At 40.5% G+C, this 24,200-nt stretch overlaps 1 protein-coding gene across 3 annotated transcripts in view; it reads left to right on the forward strand.

The window, feature by feature from the left end:
* phf2 (PHD finger protein 2) overlaps positions 1-24,200 on the forward strand; it is a 43,633-nt gene that overhangs the window by 14,169 nt on the left and 5,264 nt on the right. The window contains exons 2-18 of one of the 3 annotated variants that reach the window (XM_084024201.1): positions 9,100-9,185; positions 9,524-9,638; positions 10,005-10,165; positions 11,573-11,714; positions 11,803-11,989; positions 12,304-12,466; positions 13,175-13,262; positions 13,604-13,710; positions 15,170-15,261; positions 15,355-15,444; positions 17,575-17,928; positions 18,061-18,177; positions 19,858-19,973; positions 20,151-20,329; positions 21,157-21,224; positions 22,782-22,951; positions 23,697-24,001. In XM_084024201.1, the coding sequence (XP_083880327.1) occupies positions 9,100-9,185; positions 9,524-9,638; positions 10,005-10,165; positions 11,573-11,714; positions 11,803-11,989; positions 12,304-12,466; positions 13,175-13,262; positions 13,604-13,710; positions 15,170-15,261; positions 15,355-15,444; positions 17,575-17,928; positions 18,061-18,177; positions 19,858-19,973; positions 20,151-20,329; positions 21,157-21,224; positions 22,782-22,951; positions 23,697-24,001 (2,540 nt within the window). The remainder of the gene's footprint in view (positions 1-9,099; positions 9,186-9,523; positions 9,639-10,004; positions 10,166-11,572; positions 11,715-11,802; positions 11,990-12,303; positions 12,467-13,174; positions 13,263-13,603; positions 13,711-15,169; positions 15,262-15,354; positions 15,445-17,574; positions 17,929-18,060; positions 18,178-19,857; positions 19,974-20,150; positions 20,330-21,156; positions 21,225-22,781; positions 22,952-23,696; positions 24,002-24,200) is intronic. The other 2 variants (XM_084024203.1, XM_084024202.1) reach the window with 2 other exon arrangements.

Here is a 24,200-nt window from a genome sequence, read left to right on the forward strand (position 1 = left end):
CAAGTAAACAGCGTTTATATTCTCAGGTCAAGATCAAGTAAATATTTGAACATCATTATAGTAAATATCAACAACAACAATTATATATACTGTAAATGGCAGTGGAAGATCATAAAAACAAATACACAAGTAGATCAATAATATATATCCTACACAATACATCTCACACACAACAGAACCCTTTAAATAGAGAAGATCATGAAACTCACAGCAGTACAAATACAGAACAAACATCATAGTATAATAAATTAATAACATGCTTCAAAGTGGCACATAGAATACGATGCCGAACGAACATCACGTCTTGTGTTCACGTGAATGCGCACCAATTGACGACACTGCCGGCAGCCGGCGCTCACATGAACGCGCACACCAACTGACGACGCGAACGGCAGCCGGCGTTTACATGCATGCGCACACAAGCCCGTTAGTGAAGACACTAACGGCAATAACTGCTACATTGACAGTGTCCGACAAACGAAACTGACATAAGTCGGCACAGAGCACTGGCTGGACAAACAAAACGATACAAAGTACAGGAAAACTTCACATACATTTTACATACACTTAAACATTAACATGACAAGAGAACGGAACCTTCACTGACGGCGGCTGGCCAACGACAAGCAGCCTCTGTTAGCTCGCCGGCAACAACCTCAGCAACAACATCCAAAACACTTAAAAATCACCACAGAGCTCTCCAAGCATTACAAGAGCGAACGTATTGCTTACAGATTTGTTTGCTATATTAGTCACAGTTAAAACAGTTCAAAAACATACCTGTGGGTTAAAGGAAGTGGAGAGCAACACAAGTTATGTCTTTCTCAAGTAAACAGCGTTTATATTCTGAGTTCTTGAGCTACGGTCTCCATGACAACCCACTAGGTGCCACCGCACAACAGTGCCATCTAGTGGCATGAAGATATAACTTCGTACCATTAGGTTTATATGTAATAAAACAAAAAAATGGGATGGGGTAACTGTTTTACATACAAGCCATTTTTCAATGCCTGTTACACAAACACTGACATTTTTAGGGGACCAAAATGAGGGCTGGGCAATTTTTTAGATTTAGATTCATTTGCATTTTTACTTTCCTACGGTTTGTGAAATGGCTGAACCGCAAAATCACGATTTAAAAACAGTTCTAGACTCCACAGATTTGTTTTGCTTTAAGGGACTCCGTAGTAGCCGACTCTCTCACTTTCCAGAACGCGCGCAAAAGTCAGCCACATACGATCACATTCACCGCCCCGACAGACGTGGGCCCGGCTTACGTTAGGACAAAATGTCCACGAACTCAAACGTCCTTTTACCAACTAACGAGAATACTTCCAAAAGTTTGCGATCTCCGTGGCGTTTACTGCTCCGTGGCGCTATCCTATCTCTCCTCTCTCTTCCCTATGGCGTCTTCCCGCCCCTCCTCCTTAAGCCCCGCCCCTCCCGGGCTCTTCCTTACCTGTGGCCAATCACAACAGGTGACTATTACCCCTTTTCCACCAACGCGAACCTAGTTCAAGAGCCGGGCCGGTGCCGTGCTGGTTCGCAGTTGGTTCAACTTGCGAACCGTCCGAGAACCTGTTTGCGTTTCCACCGGCTAGAGAGCCCAGAGAGCCACGTCATTACGTCACTCTAATTTCAAGCATAGCAGACATGTCTCTTCAGAAAAAGTGTTTATTTTGGCAAATAATACAATAACAATAAAATACACAAAATACTAAAATCACAAAATGTTTTAAAGTGTAGAGCAGTGTGTGATCAATAGATCGGAGTGTTTGATGTTGTAGTCATCTGCAGGTTGGACCTCCGTTCAATATCGCCGATGTCCGACAGCTCTACAAACACAAACCAGAGAACAGCGGTTTAATCCCAAACGTGTCCACGGCGCTGCGAACACAGATGTTAAGTGACGTTGGTAGTTGGTAACGTTTAGTGAGGCAACAGCAGTCAGAAAGTGGCATGCTAACGTTGTTGTTAGCAATATCACGCTAGCTAGCTAGCTAGCCGGTCAGCCTACATTACCCGAGGAAGCATAGCCACTAGTTGCTGCTGTTACGAACGTAATCACTAGCTTGGTAAACTAAACAGAAATGTGTTGTTGGTTAGCAACGAGGTGAAACATTTTAAAAGTGAAACTTACCGGGAACAGTAACGTTAGTAAAACTCTGCAGCGGAGTATTTTCCCCCGTTGCCTCGAGCGTTAACACCGCCCCCAGCCCCTAACGTAAGCCGGGCCCAGTTCCAGCCCAGCAAGGAGTTGGGGCCGCTCGGGAACCAGTTTTCCAGGCCCAGAGCCGGCTCTTTGTCTGTGGAAACAGGAAGAACTGGTTCGCGATTGGGCACCGGCTCTGAACCGGCCCTCAAAATGCCTCGGTGGAAAAGGGGTAACTGACAGATGCACGCAGTGAAAGAAATTACACAAAAGAGAATACAGTCGCTATTTTTCCACAGTTTACCTTACTGTTACAAACATTTACAATAATTTACTCATTTATGATTCATTTGTCTTCTTAATCTCTGAGTTAACCATTTTTACGCTTATGAAAACCAAATTACTTTTAGTTTAGCTATCTTACCGATTTTTATTACTGCACTTATTTAGAAACTAATTTATTTGAATCCCTGCTTTCTACACCCGGACTACATATTATTATTTATTGTATTTCATTTTACAAGTCTTTTCAGGGATGGCCTACAAGAGACATTTTTTTTAATTTTATTTAAAAAAAAAGTATTTGCATAATAATGACAGCCAAGTGGTGCTGTTTTTATTTTATTTTTTATTTTTTTGACTGAAAAACTTAAACACAATCTGCTGAAAGGGTTAAAGGTTTGATAAGGAAACGAGAACAATTCCCATAAGAGATAATAAATCAGTATAAACACATTGCTTATTGAAAAGACGGTTAGAACTGGTATGTAATATGCAAGTGCATCATTGTTTGGCTCAGTGATATAATAATTATTATAATTAGTGTTATTATTATGCACCACAGATATGCGGTTGTATCTGTTAAGTAATGCATGCCTCCCTAAACACCAAAACACTTTACTTCTCTGGTGTTAACTCACTATAGTGATATCGTTATATCCTCCTCACATGGGTTTCCCTGTTTGTAGTTGGTATTACATGGTGTTTGATAATGATTATTGCATTTATTATTTATCATTGATTCTTAGCTCCTGCTGAGTTTGGTCATGAGGCAAAAATCCTAGGGCAGAATCAAATCTGCAGAGCCAACATGTCCTGACTTTTAGTATGAATCAAAACTGCTGGATCCTACACTTCCCATGATGCATATCACTTGTGAATTTTCTTTGATCCCCTCCCTGATTTAAACACTAAAGTTTATCAAACTGGTGCTCTGATGGGACCAGCATTCATTCACATCATGAAATACTTTATTTGATATGTTTTAGTCTAAAAGATGCAAAATACTATACAATTTATAATATAAGAAGTGAACAAGGACTGTTTTTCAGTGCTTTTTATTCAAAGTTTGCAGCACTGTTCGAACATATGAAGAAAATGACATTCAAATGTAATCTTCGTTAAAGAAGACAAACTCCGTATTCAGCAGGCTGAGCCTTGTAGTCCAGCCAGAAGTATCCATAAAATCCACTGTGTGTCTGACCCACTGTCCCACATTTCACCAACACGACAAGCAGACACAGAAAACCAGAGAGCTTCTCTGAATGGATACCGATGACACCAAGCCGTCTGACAGGAATGTGAGGAAGCGTTTTGTCATTTTCTCACTGATGCATTTGTCAGCATGGATCCAGAAATGGTGCATCAAAGCCGAGGTAGTCAATTTATTTTTGGCGTTATTGGGCATGAATTCCATCACAACCTTTCGGCAAATTCACGTGGTACCTCATGGTAGACAGGTTTAAGGAAAAGGCCGTAATGTGATGCTCATCCTGTTACTCGCCCCTCTACGTCCGAAGCCCCTCCCACCAGACAAGCATGTACGGTAAACTTTCTGCTCACTGAAGCCATAGCCGTGAGCTAGCCACAGCTGTTAGCAGCAGCTAAAGTATTAGCAACATCGTTGCTATAACGTTATTGACAGACATTTTCGGTTCACCAATGCTAGAAAAGCAACTTCTCCTGCAGGATATTTCACAGTTAATCATGTTTCCATCACCATCTGAATGGCCGTGCACATGCATTAGCTTTTGTAGGAGAGCCAATAGGAACGCACGCCCTCTGAAGTGACCTGTGATTGGCCATGGTCTCTCATCGTGGGCTAGATGGCCTAAAGTCTGCCAAGAGGAGGCTCAGGATTCAAGTTTGCTGAAATATTATTCACATGTGCCAAAAATAAACCGTCTTTCCCTGCTTTAAAGTTAATATCTTTGCTTGCTTTCCCTCGCATGTTCTGGAGCGTCATTTAGAAAGCATCAGCTATGTCACACATTTATTCAAATAATTCTGTATTTGTTCCAAAAACATGTTTGTTTTTTCAATAATGGCTCAGTGAACTGTATTGACTCATTAGAGAACAGTGCTTCAGAGTGCAGGACAAACCCGAGATACATAGATTTTTACGAGCATTAGTGACATAACATTTAGAAAATGTACATTTTTAATTATATATATATATATATATATATATATATATATATATATATATATATATATATATATATATATAAATATATATATATATATATATATATATATATATATATATATATATATATATATATATATATAAATAATGTAGTGCATTGACCTGCATGACAGTTTACCAAGCTCTGTCAAGCGGAAGTTGTTTCTCTTTTACTCCACAGAGGAAGGTAAGAGGTTGATGTCAGTTTCAGAAATGTTCAAAGACGATGCTGCAGTGCAGCTCTTAAAAGGGATGAAAGAACCAGGATGTGGTTGAGACCTGGCTCAGGTTTAAAAATAAGGCCTACACTCATAAAATCAATTCAGAAACCAACACAGCAACAATGTAGAGGAGTTGAAGTGGAGGTAACCTGATCCTGCGTTTAGTCTCAAAGAAACAACCTGGTCAGCAGGATTAGTCTGGAGCCGTGCCACGGCGTTGCTGTAGTCAAGGTGATGTGTTTGTATGAGAGTCAATGAAACTTGATGTCTTAACATGTCTCATCCGAGTGCTTTCCCCTACTACTTAGCAAAAACACGGACGTTAACACACCTCACTCAATTCTTAATGGATTCTGATGCCACAGTGTTTCATATCTCGTGTGAAGTTTAGTTCTCCTATGAGCCACCCAGTTAAAGTTGTCATGGAGACACACCCAGCCACTCATGTGTTCCAGTCAAATGGAGCAGGCGGTCGTAGCCAAGCCGCGGAGTTCAGAGGGGGAAAAGGAAGCGTTCTGGGGAAACCCCCCGGTCGTTTTGGGCTTGAGAGCAGCAGCTCCAAACAGGAGGAATTGACCATGACAGCTGGCGTTTGGAGGAGCTGGGCTGTCATCGTTTCACTCGCTGTTTTCCAGACTGGACTTTATCTGTGTTTTAATCTTTTTGTCAATGTTGTGGTTGTTTGTGTTGCCGCTGATGTCTGCGTGTGCATGCTTTTACAGCGTTACCACCTGAAGCACCACACTTGTTATATTGAGTCATACTCTCCACTCTCGGGCCTGGAGCGGTAGTTTATATTTATTTATTAAATTAGTTTGACAGTGCACAGCTTCTTAGACGTACCACAGTCAGCTAGAAGCTAATTAACATTTGTAATCCCTGGGCAGGAAACAGAGAATAACATCTCTGGTCAGAACATTAACACCGTGGTATAAAAACACAAATTACTAAAACACGACATAATAAAATAATAATAATAAAAACATCAGCAACAGCACAAAAGCAACCACAAAATTTCACGCATCCCGTGTTTGCATTCATGCGTGCTGGAAACATGATTGGGATGATCGTAGCCATGATTTCACCTTGAATTTAAAATCAGTAAGGCTGCAGCTGTGTAAAACATGACGCTGAGCTCTAAGAGTTTGTTGTTGTGAGACGGTCGATCTGCCAAACTCAGTAGACCTGTTCTGTAGGGTTGGGACGATATGAACATTTCATTCATGATATTATCCCGATAATCATCAAAATATGCTTTAGAGTCTTAAAGCAACACTTAAGAACTTTTCCTCTTCGTCCCCCTACAGGTTGGAAGGGAATTGTCCATTACTGCCGTCGTAAATAATTTAGCCTACCGCAGCACGCACGTTATTTGTTTGTATGCAGAACCGGCTCTTGAAACAATTAACGATTTGAACGATGTCCAGTGACAAGGTAGAGTAGCTAACACCTTAGCTAAGATTAGCTAACATGAGCCATAGCGATAGTTAAATATATATTAGCACAATAGCTAACGCCTTAGCTAACATGAGCCAATGAAATAATCGACAATGTATTGTACACAGATGCACACTGTTGGAAAAAAATGATTACCGGTATTATTTACAAGTCCAGCCGCAACAAAGCCGAGTCACCATCCGTCTTGCATTTTGTAGACTCCTTCAGCTCTCGCTAACGAGTGTGAGCCGGTCCGATATTCACTCTTGTTCTAGCTCTTTCTTTGTCATGCTCCCGTTTTCTTTTCTTCGCCTCATCGGAGATTATACTCCTCCTTTTCTTTGCAGGCTCTGCCATGACGCCAATTTAAAAACGACCTAGCTGCAAGGTATCTTCCAGGCACCTGCCGGGTGTTCTCCCACTGATCTCTACGCAGAGCCTCCACCTACCGGCTTTTGTAACGCTTGCCGTAAAGCAGGTCAAATTCGTAGTCTCATTAGAACTACAAAACCGCTACCCAACGAGGCAAAGTTACATAGTGCGGTTACAGCTGATAGAGGGCTGCAGAGTGAATGCTGAAGAGCCGTTCACCCGGTTTGAGGTGATGAACCACTGTAACTATTTTGGAAACATTATTTTAAGGCACTAAAAACTCTTTAGTGTTGCTTTAAAATGTCAACAAAAATACTGGAATCACTTTACCTCACATTTTGTCGAGAAGAAGTAGATTTTTATATTGCATTGCAGATAGAACACTTGTTTTAGTGAAGATTTTAAGGGAAAATCTATAATAAAACCCTCTGTCGTCCCATTCCTAGTGTGCTTTACCACACACTGGCCTGTGTTGCTCCTCCAGTTATTGCTCTGAACCATGACTCATTTGAAAGGTTTATTCACGTGTTTTTTCATGGTCCACATTCCATTTTACTCAGTCAGCTGAAATGAAAAATACCTTTTGAATCCATTTACATCACATATTCTGTCATTTTGATTATTTAACGATATATGCTGAAAAAAATTCTGTCTTCATATTTTTATATCAAAATCCAATTTTCTTTTCTTCCTGGAAAACACAATATGACACGTGCTTACATCAGTTCATACCACCCAATAATATCATGATATCCATCCATCAATCAATCTGCAACTTTAGCAGCACAGAGCTAGATACGGTGAGCTAATCTTTTTAACCATCAAATCAAATTCCTCCCAACATTATGTCCCACCTGCTGATCCAGTTTAATGTGTATGAAACGGTATATAAATATGAAAGGTCCCATATTGTATGAAGAATTCCACCATGTCTTGTTTGATTATGAAGCTGCTATATAAATGCTACGACAATGCTACTGTGAAAGCAACAAAACGATCAATCTGTGGAGGAATGCTCACAGTCCACGTTCAGAAACTGTACCTTTAAATAAGTCTGTAAGTTGTGATGTCACAACTATACCTCACTCATAGAAGTGGCGCTAAACATAGTGTAGCGAGTCCATGCTGCAGTGAAGCTGTGAAGACTTCAACAGTGCACATGCAGGTGACTGGAAAACATTGACCAATCAGAGCAGACTGGGCTTTTTTTGGGGAGGGGGTCTTAAAGACACAGGCGCTTCAGACAGACAAGGAAAAAATAAATCTAAAAGAAAAATAGTGTTTTTCAAACATTAAATATGTTAACATGTTCTCATAGAAACACAAAATAGACGCATGAACATGTCTTCCTTAATGTTGCTGAAGGCCATGACCTCACTTCACTACAAATATTAGTTCGTAGAGATCAAGTATAAGTAAGATCGAGTTTTATGTTTCTGTTGTTGTTTTTAGAAAGAGTCAAAAGCATATTGTTGGGGACTTTTTGCTGATTCAGGTCAGACTTGTTAGATACATTTGCAACAGCTGAACAATTGGTCGGTTAAATTATTAACTACTGGAAACATTCTCTGGTTCCAGCTGTTTTTCTGCAATTTATATCGCTGTGAATCAAATGTATTCAGGTTGTGGACTGTTGATCAGACTTTAGGAAAGTGTGATGGTGCTCTTCAATATTTTCTCACATTTCAGGGATTAATCACAAAAAATTGTCAAATGAATTGACCATGAAAATAATGGATGGTTGCGGCGCTGCTGACTTTGTTACAAAAAAAAAGCTCCCATCATGTCATTGATGAAACTAAACCACAAATATTACGGCTCCTACTGTAATAGTACTACAGCTGCTCGGCTGAATGCTATCACTGCTACTCATATTACTGCTGAACTCACAGTACAAGGTGCAGTTATAATATATTATTACAATAACCTTTACCACTTTACTACTACCTCTCACACTATTGATACTGAGAGTAGTGAAATATTTACTCTGCAGGTCAAAGCTGTTTTAAGGAGTGCTTTCAAAGTAAGAGCACGAGCAATAGAAGAGGGAACAAAAATACAGATGCAACATTTGCTTTGTATGCAATGTGTAAGCACATTCTGAGTGTCTGTGTTCAAAGTAATGACTATCCAATTAAGTTGAGTTTTTAAAAATAATTTTTTATGTTATTTTATTTGTTTTTACTTATTTTCCTGTCCTATTTGTTATTTTAGATGTCATATTATCCTAATTACGACAAATAATTTACACAAATGTCTAACAGACATGGATGTAAATGGCAACATGCCTGGTTGGCGGCGGCGAACAACCACGGGTGCTTTCCTTGTTTCTACTGCAGAGAAATGGAGAGAAACCAAAGAAACCCAACAAACCTCTACATGCTTTGGAAACTGGGTACTTTAAGGTCACATTCCTAAAACTTCAAAATGTGCTTCTTGTGTTGTTTCAGCTGCGTTGAGGTGGACGAAGATGACGCTCCAGATATCGACATATATCACTGTCCAAACTGCGAGAAGACCCACGGCAAATCCACGCGTGAGTAGAGAGTCGTATGAAATGTTCTTTAGAGAAGTGAAACACGTGATGAGATCATATCACTTCTTCTAAATGTACTGTCATGTGACGTCAAATTCTTCAAAAAGTGTTTGAAGGAAAACAAGATTTTATCTCTGAAGCTGTGTCTGACATCACTCACTGCTCATGTTGTACTGCTGTCACTAACCTATAATGGACTCAAAACATCCCACAATTCTTCTTGAGTGTATAACTGATTGTCACTAACCGAGATTTATATCCCATCATGCAGTGTGGTACTGCAGTCTAAATGTTGGTAAGGGTTTGGTTATGTTTCACGTTTTCTTCTGTTTCTTCAGTGAAAAAGAAAAAGAACTGGAGCAAACATGACACGGGGCAGAGCACAGACATCAAAGCTGTGCAGAACGGCAGTCAGGTGTTCATTAAGGAGCTTCGCAGTCGGACCTTTCCAAGGTAAAGACATCTTTGGACACATTCGACTGCTTATTCCCCGGATTCATTATCGAACTGTACAACTGTCAACACACACATGGAGCAATCATGTGAAAGTGGTAATAATTGAAAGAGTCAGACTTGACACTCTCTGATGGAGATCACCTTTAACTGATTCAATTATAAGCAAATTAAATGATCCCTCGTGGTGATTAGGCCTCTTGAAATTCCATTAGGGGCCTGTCAATATTATTCCTCACTTTATTATGAATCCACTAGGGGGCACTGTCTCATAAGTTTTCAAGATCTGCCTTCAGACACACTCACATGTTGCTGGCTTCGTGATCACATCATGAAAAGCCTTTTGAACGGCCCGGTGTGTTCCAGTGCTGATGACGTGGTGGTGAAGCTGAGCGGCAGTCAGCTGACCCTGGACTACCTGGAGGAGGGCGGCTTCAACGAGCCCATCCTGGTTCAGAAGAAGGACGGCCTGGGCATCTCCATGCCGGCTCCTACCTTCTACATCAGTGATGTGGAGAACTACGTCGGTAAGGTCCTTGGTTACTACGGTTACCACCACTTACTGCTGCTACTGCAGCTGCTACTAGTACTCCTACTCCAGCAGATATTACTGCTGATAATACTATTGAAACTACTGCTACTAGTGAAGATCTGCCGATCAGTTGGGTTTTTACAGTGTCTGTTTTTTTAAAACCTGCTGACGGGTTGTGGGGCTCAGAAGGTTAACTGATACTATCACTACTACTACTACTAATACTACTACTACTACTACTACTACTACTACTAGTGTAACTGTCACTACTAATATTCCAGAAATGAGCAGCATCATTAAAACTATCAATACTATCTACTCATGCCTCTACAAAAACAATACTATACTATACAATATTATTACTATATATTATTACGTAATACTACTAATACTTTACAATACATTTGTGCCACTGCTACTGCTGCTACTGTTTAAAGCTGTAATTGATGTACAGCAAATGCCCACTCAGTACTCTTGCTACTAGTAATACTGTTACCGCCATAACTACTGCTATTACTGCGGCTCTTAGTACACTACTATCACACTACTACTACTACAACTACTATTGCTACAGGCTTTACTGCAATGATCACCACTAATATGAGTGTTGCTACAGTAGTAGTACTACCACTGGGCGTCTGTAGTACAATTCTGATGAATTCTATCGCTACTCTAATATTACTATTATGTCTAGTGTGTTGTATGGTGCAATCAGTAAAAGAAGTCATAATCATAAAATGTAACAATAAAACAGTGTATTATTACTATAACTTTGACTACTTCTACTCCTACCTCTTATATTTTGGGGAGTGCTTTTAAAGTATGAGAAGAACAAATTAAGACGCACCATATTTTATTATTGTTTTAAATAATTTATTTGTTTTTTTTACTCCATTTATTTTATTTTCTTGCCCCATTTATCGATTTTATATTTCTTGACTATATTTTTCTGTTACTATTAACATATATTAAAGATATTATTGCTGTATTGATGTCTATAATTTTAACTCTATTTATCCATCATTAAGAATATAATCTTCTGCGTTCAACTGTGTGTCTTTGTTTGTTTTTTGTCTGAGCAGATGGATATGATAATGATCAGAAAAAATAATTCATTCTGCTGTACAGTTACTGACCAGACATTTGAAAGAAAGAAAAAGAACAAAAGATGTATAATGTACTATACTGTTTTCTTTCCAATAGGGGGCGCAGCTGTTCTGTATACCCTTCGCTCTGACTCTCGTGATGAGATCACTTGTTACACATCAACAGCATTCTGCTGCTACACACATATATTTGTTCACCCGTTTCCTGTTTATAGAAGATGTTTAGCTTGTAGGCGGTTCGCTTTTTCCGCAGCTTGTTTTATCACGTCTTCTGTGCCCTTCTGTTATTGTCTCAGGTCCCGATGTCGGCGTGGACGTCGTTGACGTCACCAAACAGACGGACCACAAGATGAAGCTCAAAGAGTTTGTCGATTACTACTACAGCACAAACAGAAAGAAAGTGTTAAACGTCATCAACCTGGAGTTCTCTGACGCGAGGTACACTCTCCATATGTGATGGCGACCTTTGACATTTCTGTTTATAAGACCACCGGTACTGATTTATTCCTCTGTTTTTCTGGGACAGGATGAATTCTATAGTGGAGAGTCCGCAGATCGTGCGGCGGTTGTCTTGGGTTGAAAACTACTGGCCTGATGACGCTCTGCTGGGGAAGCCAAAAGTCACCAAGTACTGTCTCATCTGCGTCAAAGACAGCTACACAGACTTCCACATCGAGTGCGGTGGCGCCTCTGTCTGGTACCACGTCCTGAAGGTCTGTCCCACGTCATCATAATCATAAGTAATGTACTCATACAGCGCTTTTCAGAATAAAGTTGCTTTACACGGTTGAACGCAGTTTAAAACATTTCAAATGAACAAATAAGACACAAAATATCACGATACTTAAATGTATCCATATCGTCTTCAACCCCTGCGTTATACAACTCTGATAGTCTTTCAATACAAAATGTGGAATACATTAAACTCCATCTTTAATACGATGATGATGATGATGATGATGATGATGATGATGATGATGATGATGATGACAACGACTGAGCCTCTGGTTGTGTTTGTGTTTTGCAGGGAGAAAAGATCTTCTTCCTCATCAAGCCCACCTCTGCCAACTTGTCTCTGTACGAGCGCTGGAGATCATCGTCCAATCACAGCGAGATGTTCTTTGCCGACCAGGTGGACAAGTGTTACAAATGCACCCTGAAGCAAGGCCAGACTCTGTTCATCCCATCAGGTCAGAGGTCACTCAGAAGAATGCTTCCTGATGTTAGAGATACCGCTCCACCATTCCAACCTGATTTTAGATGGTAGTGGGATCCAAACATGTGTTTAAAATGGCAGAGAAAATGTTTAGAACTCACAGATAAAGTTAGGAAGATCCTGATCTGTACGACATCTGGGAAATGTTTTTTGGAATTTGTTAAAAATTGTGAGGAAGAGACACTGGAAGTGTGAAGCTGAGCTGTTTGTGAGTGTATTCATTTAATTTATTTACTTAATTTATTTACTTCATTCATTTTATTTTCAGTGTAAATCTAAATTATTTTTAACTTTGTTTAACTATTTACTTAATTAATGAAGTGATCCTTTTTATTATTATGATCACTCCCATGATTATTATTGTTATTATTTAATTATTTTATACACAGCCCTTTGTTCGGGGGAAGGTTCAGTTAAGTATTTGTTGTACATATTTGTTAAATGTATAAAATCAATAAATAAATGTTAAATTAAAAAACATAATTGTAATACTAAGTGTAAGTATATGTAAATACATATAGGTATAGACTGAGTTAGTTGGTGTGTGAAGGTGGATTACAACTAAAACTTACATGGCAGAAACTAATGCTAATGATTTTTTTCCCTCTCTAATTAGAAATATTGCGATAATGAATATCTCTCATTTGCAGTCACTGGATTTTAACTGTGTTCGTCTCCTCAGGTTGGATCAATGCAATACTGACTCCGGTCGACTGCCTGGCGTTCTCCGGACACTTCGTCCACAACCTGAGCGTGGAGATGCAGATGAGGTTGGGACACCTGTCTTCATACACACACATCCTTTATGCTGCCTTGTCATCGTTGAGTTTTTTGGATTTTGATTCTAATAGCTGTGATCCGCCTGCAGACAGTCATGTCCTAATTTGGGGGATTTAAGCTGACTTGAAGACATGCTTGTCCTTGGCTGATCTTCCACAGCCGTTTCCACTGGGCCCTCATTTAGGATTTGTTTTCAGCTCCAAATTCCACCAGTCTGTTTATGAATTTTCCACATTAGGAAACACCATGTGAATCGCATATTTTGCTGCAATAAACCTGTTGGTAATGCACGACGATGTCTGGCTGAAACGTCTTGGTTGGTTCTCCTCAGAGCGTATGAGATCGAGAAGCGGCTAAAGGTCAAAACTCTCACCCCCTTCCCCAACTTCGAGACGGCCTGCTGGTATGTGGGACGGCATCTCCTCGAGCGATTCAAAGGTAAACTCCTAAATCAGCCGGATTTAACAGTCTATTTATAGTCCCATCGTTCTGCTCCTAATATGTGGTATTTTAATGTAAACGTACATCCTCGTTTAACTCACATTTTCCCCAGAAAGAATGCACCGAAGCACAAACACTGTCAGGAGTGCGGCTGCGTGTCTGCTGCACAGATGAGGAGCTGGATGCTCTAATATTATTTCAGTCATTAAATCGGTGAAATCGCCGAGTTCACAGATGATTAGCTTCAAAAGGTTTGGCCCAGCGAGAATCACTTGCTCCATTACAAGCCTGTGTTTAAACTCCCCTCAGCTGGCTCCGACCAGTGGTTTATGTTTCCACTATTTTCTCCGTGTGTGTGTGCGTGTTAAGGCCAGATTGCTATTGATGTGTGATCACTACTTCTAATCGCACAATATACCATTATTACTTCTTCACTTCAAGGTCGGCTCTCTCAGTGCAGGAAATAAAAGACTCGCTTAGTTCCCCGCTGTTGGCGTTTTGCCTTGATGTTATTAATAATTTCCTGTTTTGGTTGTAAATCCACTTCAGTTGATAGAGCTACTTAGATGTTGAGTCTGTGCCCCTCTGCCATTAAAATACAAATGAAAGAGGAAATCCACATCCACATTAAAGCTGCATTTGCATAATTTCACATAAATCAGGGCTGCAGTTGTCAGAGCTGAAAGTAGACCGCTGCCAAAAGTTACAACTAAAATAGTCATGTTAAACAGCAGGTCCATTATTGATTATTTATATATATTTTAAGTGTTTATTATTCTGTAGTGGTGTATTTAAATCCAACCGTTCAAGTATGTATGTGTATTGTCTTTTTTAAGGAAGTGCTATTTTAAAGAAAATATTTTTTTTTTTCACAAAGATCTACCATCATCAAATATCTGAGGGTTTTTTTTTTTCTCGTAAATTTACAATTTCTAATCCCCAAAATATATGTTTCCCCTCCCCCGGCCTACAATTATACCTACAACGGCCCTAATATGCCGTTGTATATACGTGTATGTCTATGTTTATACAATATAATACATATTCATGAGCTTATTTCATTGATCTATTGCCAGGAAGCGTGGCTCCAGCCACACACACTGTCCTCACTCTAGTTACATTCAACGTTTCAGGAATGGAGCCGATGCACAGCGATCCGACGTGAGTGAGCAGGCAGATGTTGATGGTGCACCTCCAGAACTTTAACATGTCACTTGGCTGTTTAGGCGCTCAGCTCTGGTTCATTTTGCTAACAGGACAGTTTGTCCAAACACACAGTCACCCAGTTGACAGAATCCAATAAGTTCACATGGTGTCTCTCTGTCAGCTCATCTGTTCTTGTCTCCGTGAGAGTAACTTCTTGTAAATCTCTGCTGCACTAAGCACGTCCAAGTTAATGGCCTTTTACAAGTCAGGATTCATTCAACGATAACATTTGCATTTCTTTTTTCTGCAGGTTTACATAAAGCAAATAAGCAACCAGCCGCGTACCTGATACACGGTGCCAAGATCATCAATGGAGCCTTCAGAGCCTGGACTAAAAAGCAGGTAGGACACGTTCAGACACGTGTGTCAGTTGTCGGTCCAAGCTGTCCTGAAAAGTAACGACGAGTTTGTTTTTGTTCGTTCTCCTCGTAACAGGCGCTCTTGGAACATGAAGACGAGCTTCCGGAGAACATGAAACCATCGCAGCTCATTAAGGATCTCGCCAAGGAGATCAGACTGTCAGAGGTATTCTGTTTGAATTGTTGTCTCTCAAAGATCCAGGTAGCTTTACACTCTGTTGTTTCAGTAGCATATGGTGGTTTCATAATTTGCAGTTGAAAAAGGTAATAAATCTGAATATATGTTATCGCAATACTAAGCATATCGCAAAATGTCATAACCTAAGTATCAGGGTAATATGGTATCGGATTTAATATTATATTCAACTTTATTCAAGACACAGGAAGGTAAAAACAATGCAGTACGTACAAAAAACACAGTACATAAAAAAACAAACAATACAAAACATTTAACAAGGACGCAAATGAGGCATCAGCAATTATTGTACATATACAGAAGCAAGACTAGTACCTTGTGTCACTCTGTGAATCATCAGTTAGAGACACAATAATCATGTTTTTAGACCCAGTCAGTCTGTACATGAATCTATACATAACATTTCTCAGAACAGCATTAAAAGTGGGCACATCCAACATTTCACTCCACCTGGGAATGTTAAGCAAAATGCTCAGAGCATCATTATATGCCATTATATTTTTTTCATTTTCACATTACTATAATTACACCATTGGTGGGCAGTATACAGTGGAGTGTAGTATGTTTTGAAGAGCGATATAAGTAATAAAGATTAAGTATCTGAGTTGAAATAAACTGTCTGAAAACAACATAATTTGCTGTTGAAAAAAGGGAATACATCTCAACATGTTATGACAATAGCATATCTCAAAATATTTAAACCCACAGTAAAGTATTGTGATATTATTGTATTGTGGAGCCGCCGGTCATTCCAACTCTACAATCAAGTGTGAAGTAAACATACGACATGTTAACGACAGGAAGTGCTCGTCCTCGCTCCTAAATCCCATTTCATTACACGATAAGACAAATCCAAGAAGCCGCTTCGTTAAAGTCTAAAGTTTCACAAAAAGTGAAGCCCAGTCACGTCAACCACAACACAGAACAAGCAACCACACAGTCGCACTCAAGGTTGCATGTTCACCACATCTAACAGCAATCAGTCTTCATATATTAACATCACTTGTTGACAGTTTACCTCAAACCTTTACACGACTTTTCTTTCAGCGATGCAAATAAAACAGAATCCATGTCTTGACATGTAAAGTAATGCAGTCGGGGACATGAGGTTGTACTGCAGCAGTTCAGTTCAAGCTTACAGTTCTGATCATTTACACATCATCTTGAAGTAAATGTCCATAAAGTGAACTTGAGATGAGAATGAAAGACAACGAGTCCTTCAGGAGTCTGAACCTTTCCAAACAAACCTTCAGTCAGGAAAACTCTTCAACCTTCTTCTCTCATCACGAAAAAAAAAATCCACTAAACAGGAAGCGGCTCAATCTGTGACGTTAATATATTACAGTAGTTGTGTTTGTCTCTCGGCCACGATGCTGAACCTATTTCTGAAGTTTATGAAGCATTCAGAATAACAAGTACAGTATTTACATATTAAGTTCAGGTACATTTGTGAAACATAGTCATCAAAAATGAACAACAATTGTTCTTTTAGTCAGACACAGTGGTTTAACGCTCATTACTTTGAATAAAACAGTATGGAGGACAGGAGGCTTACAAAGACGAGAGCATAACCCATCTACTGTTTTATATCTATGGCTGGAAGGACATTTTTAACCCCTGGCTCCATTTTACCTTTGAAAACTATGACTGTGGATATTCATAGTTTTCAGAGCATGAACCCTTTTTAGAAACTCCATAGACTTTCCTTAACTGCCAAACTCTGGTTTAAATGTCCATTTTCATGTTAATCCAAACTATCACATAAGGGTGAACCTTGTTCATTTTAATGACACTGTGGCGTTTTTTCTTTTAGAAACTGGAAGTCTTCTTTTGTTCCATTAGAACCTATATTTCATTCGATCATTTAGCTAACATGTCTTTCACACCAAAAACACTACAAGACTCAATATGTTGCTGGCCGACGCGTCCTTCACTGTTACCTGATCCAAATGTTATCTTATCTCTATTTTAATTTCATAATTATTTTAATTTAAATAATTTTGTAAACCAACTCATTGATCAGTGAACTAATCATTTCAGATCTCGATCAGTGGGCCTTCAACTGTCCTTTCTCTTCATTATTCCCTGTTTTATTTCCAGAATGCAACAAAAGCCATCAAGAGTGAGCCCAGCATGAAGGCACCGGTGGAGGAAGCGCCGTCCACCCACTCGGAGCCTGAGGAGCCCGTTTCCCCGGCCCATGTCCCGTCGCCCAGCAGAGAGAAAGCCCGAAAGAAAGCCTCCAAACCCCCCAAACCTCCCAAGCCTCCCAAACCCCCAAAGATGCCCAAGGCCCCCAAGCCTCCGAAGGTGCCGAAGGTCAAGGAAGGAGGAAAGAAGAAAGCCAAGAAAGTGAAAGAGTCGTCGCCGCCACCTAAACCCTCCAGCTTTGCGGCTCTGGAGTCCCATGCGAAAGACATCTTGAGTAAAATGGACCAGCCCAAAAAGACGAAGGTGAGAGGAAACGCGAGCAGAAATGAAATCGTCCTTATTTTGTGGAATGAATATTTGTATCCTTGGGTTTCAACTTATTCACCATTTTTACGTTTTTTGAGTTCCTCTCCTCATCATTGTGTCTTCCTCCAGGCTGTGAAGAACGTCCTGAGCATATCAGAGAAGGAGATATCGAAGCAGAACAACGTGGAGAAGTTTGAAATGAGAGAGCAGAATAAAAACAAGACTGAAGCAAAATGGAAGTACAAGGTGAGAGGACTGCAGCCAAAGTAAATAACATCCCCGATCCTTCCAAAGTTCAAATAAACCTTTAGCAACGGGGAAAGCAAAAGAAAAGTAGGATCATCCAAAAGTGATTTGCACACTTCACTTCAAAGCAATCAGCAGAAATAACGATGTGGCCGCGTCGCACATCTGAGGCCTGCAGCTCATCAGAGCTGCTCCAGAAACATCAGTGAGTTTACCTAATGGAATTACGCCACGTCCATATCCGCAGCCTCCCACCTAAGTATTTACATATGCCCTCATCTTTAAAAAAAACCTCTATGATTATTGCTGGACAACAGGGAGGGGGGCTTTTAGGAGCAAAAGCGTAATTTAGTTGAAGGGAAGACATCGGACGTCTTCGGTTTCATGGAAACTTCAATGCCAAACTGCTGTGGAATGCCGGCAGTCGCTCCAAGGATCTCCATCCAAGTGCTGCGTCGCATCAGGCCAAACATTAGCAGATGGAGACCCGTGTTACATGTTCACCAAGGTCACCGGAGACCGCGGGGCCATTAGGCTCCACGTTACCGTCAATTAAAAGAGCGCACAAGACCACGTGCACTCAGGTTACGCCGCCTTGTCACATGCCTTTAATTCCAGCAGTCCAAATGGTTGTGGAGTGAATATTTGAAAATGCATATTCTTGGATTTCAGTTAATTACAGTGTGCTCGGTGGTGATTTCTTCATGGCAGCAGTTTGACATTCCTCTTGGGTTCAAATGTCACGAGTGGATATCATCTGTGGAGATGAACATGGCAGGGATTTCAGAATCCAATCACTTCCTCCTGTTATTTTGCAGAATAGCGAGCGTATTGTGTCTTAAAAGGAGTTCAATCAAAAAGTACTGATGATATAATTTTAGATCCCCTGATGTTGATTATTGAGTCAAATAACGGGTGTTAAAATGACCTTGAGATGTTAAGGAGAGACGCTTCTGGTTAATACTGTCACATTTTAAATTAGATAACACCATAGAACTTCCCCACGTGATATATTCAATTAATAATTAATTACTAATAAATAATATATATTTTCTATATTACAAGTTTTCTGAAATTGTATGTTTAACTATGGAAATCATGCATTATCTTATTAAATATGTGCTACTCTTCATACATATCCAGAACATAATCTGGATAAATCCAGGTTAAAAATTCTTGCTTAATTTTATTGATATATAACAGCTGAATGTTTTTTCTGAGATAATTTTGTATATCTCTGTTTCACTTCATAAATCAGAAAATACAACCATAAAAAAACTCCCACCATGATTTTATGGATGAAATGTTGAATAAATCAGGCTGAGTGATACGAGAACAAACCCTTCTGTAAGAAGTATGGACAGGGATGCAACGGGAGCGCTTTAGGGTAAAAAACAAACAAACAATAAATATCACCACGAAACCTCCCAAGTTATTATTTTACGTGATCTGACATGTTGTAAATATGTAAATCTTATGGTAACTTTTTGTGAATTACATACTTAAACAGACAAACTAAAGATCTAAATGTGTATATCGGATCTCAAATTTGTGCAGTGCATGAAGAAACAATGTTTTTGCTTTTTGAGTGAATTTTCAAACTTTGATTCTTGTCACTAAAATGCTTTGTTGGGATTTCATATTTTCTAATGTGTTTATTTTCCTCTTTGAACGTTACAGAATAGCAAACCGGATTCCCTGCTGAAGATGGAGGAAGAGTGTAAATTTGACAGAACACCGCTGTCTGGCAATAAAGACCGATTCAGCTTTACTATGTCTCACAAGAAAACGCTCGGGTACGTACTGTGATCCCGCCGCTTCACGTTGAGCCTTCATGTGGTGCGTTCTGGTGATTACGGAGCTATGTGGCTATCAGCACCAGATCCATTAGAGCCAACTCAAGGACTTCTCACTCTGAGTGCCCGGCTCAGCCTCGCATCACTCCCTTATTGTTCTGCGGTTTTCCTTTTCAGCTCCAAGACGCTGAAACCTCAGACCAACTCAAGTGTTTTTGGATCATTACAAAACCTAAAAGAGGACAAAACCAAGCCAGTGAGAGACGAGTACGAGTACGTCTCAGACGAGGGGGAGCTGAAGATTGACGAATTCCCCATCAGGCGGAAAAAGAACACCGTCAAGAGAGACCTGTCCTGTGAGTATTCGGTCTCGGGTTTCAGTTTATTTAACCCATCGTCTGGGCTGGGTGTCAAACCTCAACACATTTTCATCGCTGACTTAAACGTGTCCGCAGCGTTGAGTTGAGGAAAGTGTCGGGGTCTAAATTAGAGATTACATTCAGCTTAAATGTATATTTTATTTAGGAAAAGTCGTTTTTTTTTTAAACACAGATGTATTTAGCATTTTGGCACCTTTGAGTACATTAAAAGGGTTAAAAACTAACCTTGTTCCAGATCTATGAATCCTCAGAATCCCATCCCAGATCTGTCCTTATCGGCCGTTTTCCTGGTTGGAAACACAGTCGACCAATCACAGTTTTGCTGGTGGGATTTTAGAGATGGAATGAAAAATGCTTGTTTAATCCTTTTAGTTCACATCCCCAGTCCTATTGTGTATTTATTTATTTAACACTATATACAAAACTAATTGTATTTGCAATCATTTTAGCATTTTCTTCATATTTTTTTGTATTAAAACGTAAAAGAATATATGATGTAAGCTTTTACCAACCGATTTCAACCAATAGTATGGCATCCATCCATCAATCAAACTTCAACAAGGTGTGACAGGTGTGTGCCATGGTATATCCCCATGGCTACCATGACTTCTTCTACAGCCTGTGGTTTTTAGGTTTCCTGAAGGCCACCATGAACCTTGTTTATTTCATTGTTTTGTAATAAGTAGCGAACATGGGGTAATGCATAAGCACTGATCGCCCTGCGATCAATAATGAATAATATAATGACGATTAACAACTTGTCTTTTAGCTGTTGCTTAATGGTGAATGTATTTTCTTTCCAGTTTTGTCAGACATCAAAGAACCCATTCAACCAGCCAAGAAACCAAAGTCCCAAACGTTGGTGACCAAGGTATGTGTCACATGTTTAACACCTCATATTCAAGCAAATAAGTAACGTGATTACACTACTCGATGTACAGGAAGCGGCTGTTCACTGCCTGATGAAACCAGGCGTTTACACAGACAGGAACAAGCTGCAAAGCTCCTTTAAACTCAGATTTACATCAGAAGACTGTAAAAGTGCATTCTAGGTCAGTCGGAGGAAGGAGCGTCCTAAGCTGTGGACCACCACACACTGATGAGGGGAATACATGTGGTGGAAGGAAGTAGGAAGAGGAGAAACAGACTTACACCAGATGCTGTTGTGTTTATGAGCGAGAGGTCACTGGAAACCATATCACAGCAACAGCCTTCTAGTTGACTTCAGATCCTGTGGGGTCACAAAAGCCCTCAATTTATTCTTGTTTTATTTAATACAAATGAGTCTGGGAATATCAAATGAAACGCCTAAGGCAGCTGGATTGTTCCCCGTTATGTTTCCATATATCAAAATTGCATATTTCAAAATAAATTGATGTAAAACTTAATAGCCACAAAATTGGGTCTGCAGCTACTTTTTGCCCCTGAGGACCCAATCAGGTTATTATTCTGGCCAAAGTCACATAACAAACAATAAAGCTGCAGGAAAAGCTATGAGCAACCTCCCTGATTTGAAAAGTGAAGTCAAGGCTCAAGTGCCTTAAACTTGCATTCTTTCTACTGGCCATCAGGGGGCGACTCCTCGCAAAAATAAGTGATTACATGGAAGTCTATGAGAAAACGACTTCTCTCTTGATTTATTATCTCAATAAACAAAAAATAAAATAAATATTGCTTAAGAGTCTGGCACCTTGTGGTTGGCAGGTTGCTACCACGGCGATGGCCAGTTGTTTTGGTGACACAAAATGACACGTCTATCTATCAGAGTTCCCCAAAAGGTTACGATCAGGATCATATTCACGTTCAAATGGTAGTGAATGGACGAGAGTGTCTTAAACAAGGTGCTCTCTTTCTTCCCAAATGGTTTTAAACGGATGGCTTACCTTCAAATTGATTAGCATGTTTGGTTCAGTTACTAAATAAGGCATCATCATGTTAGAGACCATTTCCTAGATAAGTTATAGCTGTAGACTTCTCGTCTTTTCATAATAATAATAATAATATAAAAAACTTAAATTGATATAGCTCCTTTCAAGGAACCCAAGGACGCTTAAACCAAACTTGCACAGAAAGGAACATATTAATATCTGGCACAACCCCTTCCTGTCAAACCAGCTATATTATTACAGAAAACGTCCTTGAAACGCCCTGGAAAAGCGTGGGAGCCCCGAGTTAATTGTAACATTTTGGTTTACTAAAAATGTCTTGTATCATTCGGTTATACTTAGCTCCAACCTCTCTTGTCACTTCTGCTTCCAAAACTACAAGGTGGCAACGGGCAAACATGTACAAACGTGTGACTCGTCACTTCATCCACTCCTCACATACAGTCTATGAAGAAAACACGTGAACACGTTAATGTTCCAGATAAATCACATTCACCACCACAAGGTTTCCCTCTCATGTCTATTTCTACTTTGTCCACCAGCAGAGCGCAGACTCCTCCGATGAAGAGACTCTGCACATAGACACAGAGGCCAAGCCCGAGGTCAAAGGTCGCAACTCCAAGGTCAAGAAAAAGGGCGGCAGCGCTGCGGGGATCCTCGACCTGCTGCAGGCGAGCAAGCAAGTGGGAGGGATCGACTACAGCGCCAACAGGTAGACTGACCTCCTCCGACGCCCCTCCACTGCTTCAATACCAAACACACTTACAGGGCACAGTGTTGCTCTCTGAATGGCCCCCACGGAGCCCTTTCCCCCCTCACTAAATGGGGCGACCCACTGACAAACGAATGGCCCGCTCAGCGACGATATAATTGGATGAAAAAGCCACATTTTATAACTTGACTTCAAGCTGAAAATTCCACCAGCGCCTGAAGCAACAATTTACTCCGATCCTGTCAGCGGTTTGTGTTAAGTTAATGTTTGTTTCATTACGCCGTCATCCATCAAACGCGGCGCGGCTCCGGGCTCTTCCCCTTCGCCTCCTGCTGTTTGCTGTTGGGCTCTTGATGGTCTATTTGCGCCACATTGAAAGCTACAAATGAGCAGTGAAAGAAAGAGAGAAACATCAGCTGAAACACGTTTCTCAAGCGGTTTCAGTGCTTTGAAGAGGGAGCGGTGAGTTAGGGAAGCGGTTTGACCGTCGCTCTGCTCTTTGTTGCAGCTCGGCGGCTAACGGCTTCATAGGTGTGTGGAGATATTTCCATAATGAGTAATCACACACCGCAAAGAATATTTAGACCGTTTCACTTCGCTCTCCGCAAGCGCGACGGTTGACATTTATATGGACTTTAAAGTCTTTTTCAAGAATTCCTCTCAGTCTCTCTTCACCTCTGCCAGCGTGTCGACTGCTGTGTAATGGCTGTGTTGTTGTGTATTTTTTTTATTGACGTACTTACAGTCAGCCACCTGCATCTCCCAGCACACAGGAGGCCATTCAGGGCATGCTGTCCATGGCCAACCTGTCGTCTTCAGACAGCTTGCAGCAGCCGTGGAGCAACAGCCAGTCCAAAAACAATAGCCAGTCCAAGGGCAACTCGCACGGCACGCAGGCCGGCAAGAAGGCCGGCGGAGGCGGCGGCAACAACAGCAAGCGGCCAACCAAGCGGCTCCCTAAGAAGCCCCGGAAAAGCAGCAGTATTGAGAGTCTGGATTACGATGACGACCAGGACCACATGGACGCGTGTTTCAAGGACTCTGATTACGGTGAGCGCTAACAGCCGGCTCAGTCGTCTACTTCCTGTTTTAATACGATTTCTAAAAACATGCCAGGTGACTGCCGAGGTCAGGCCGGTGTCATAGAATACCTTTTTGGAGAAAATACAAATCAAACCCATTCTCACTTCTTCAACCATCACTCCTTCTTCACTTTCTTATGCATTTAAAGGAGCAATTCAGCATCCGC

Source organism: Eutrigla gurnardus (assembly GCF_963514095.1).
Source record: "Eutrigla gurnardus genome assembly, chromosome: 2".
Taxonomy (NCBI): Eukaryota; Metazoa; Chordata; class Actinopteri; order Perciformes; family Triglidae; genus Eutrigla; species Eutrigla gurnardus.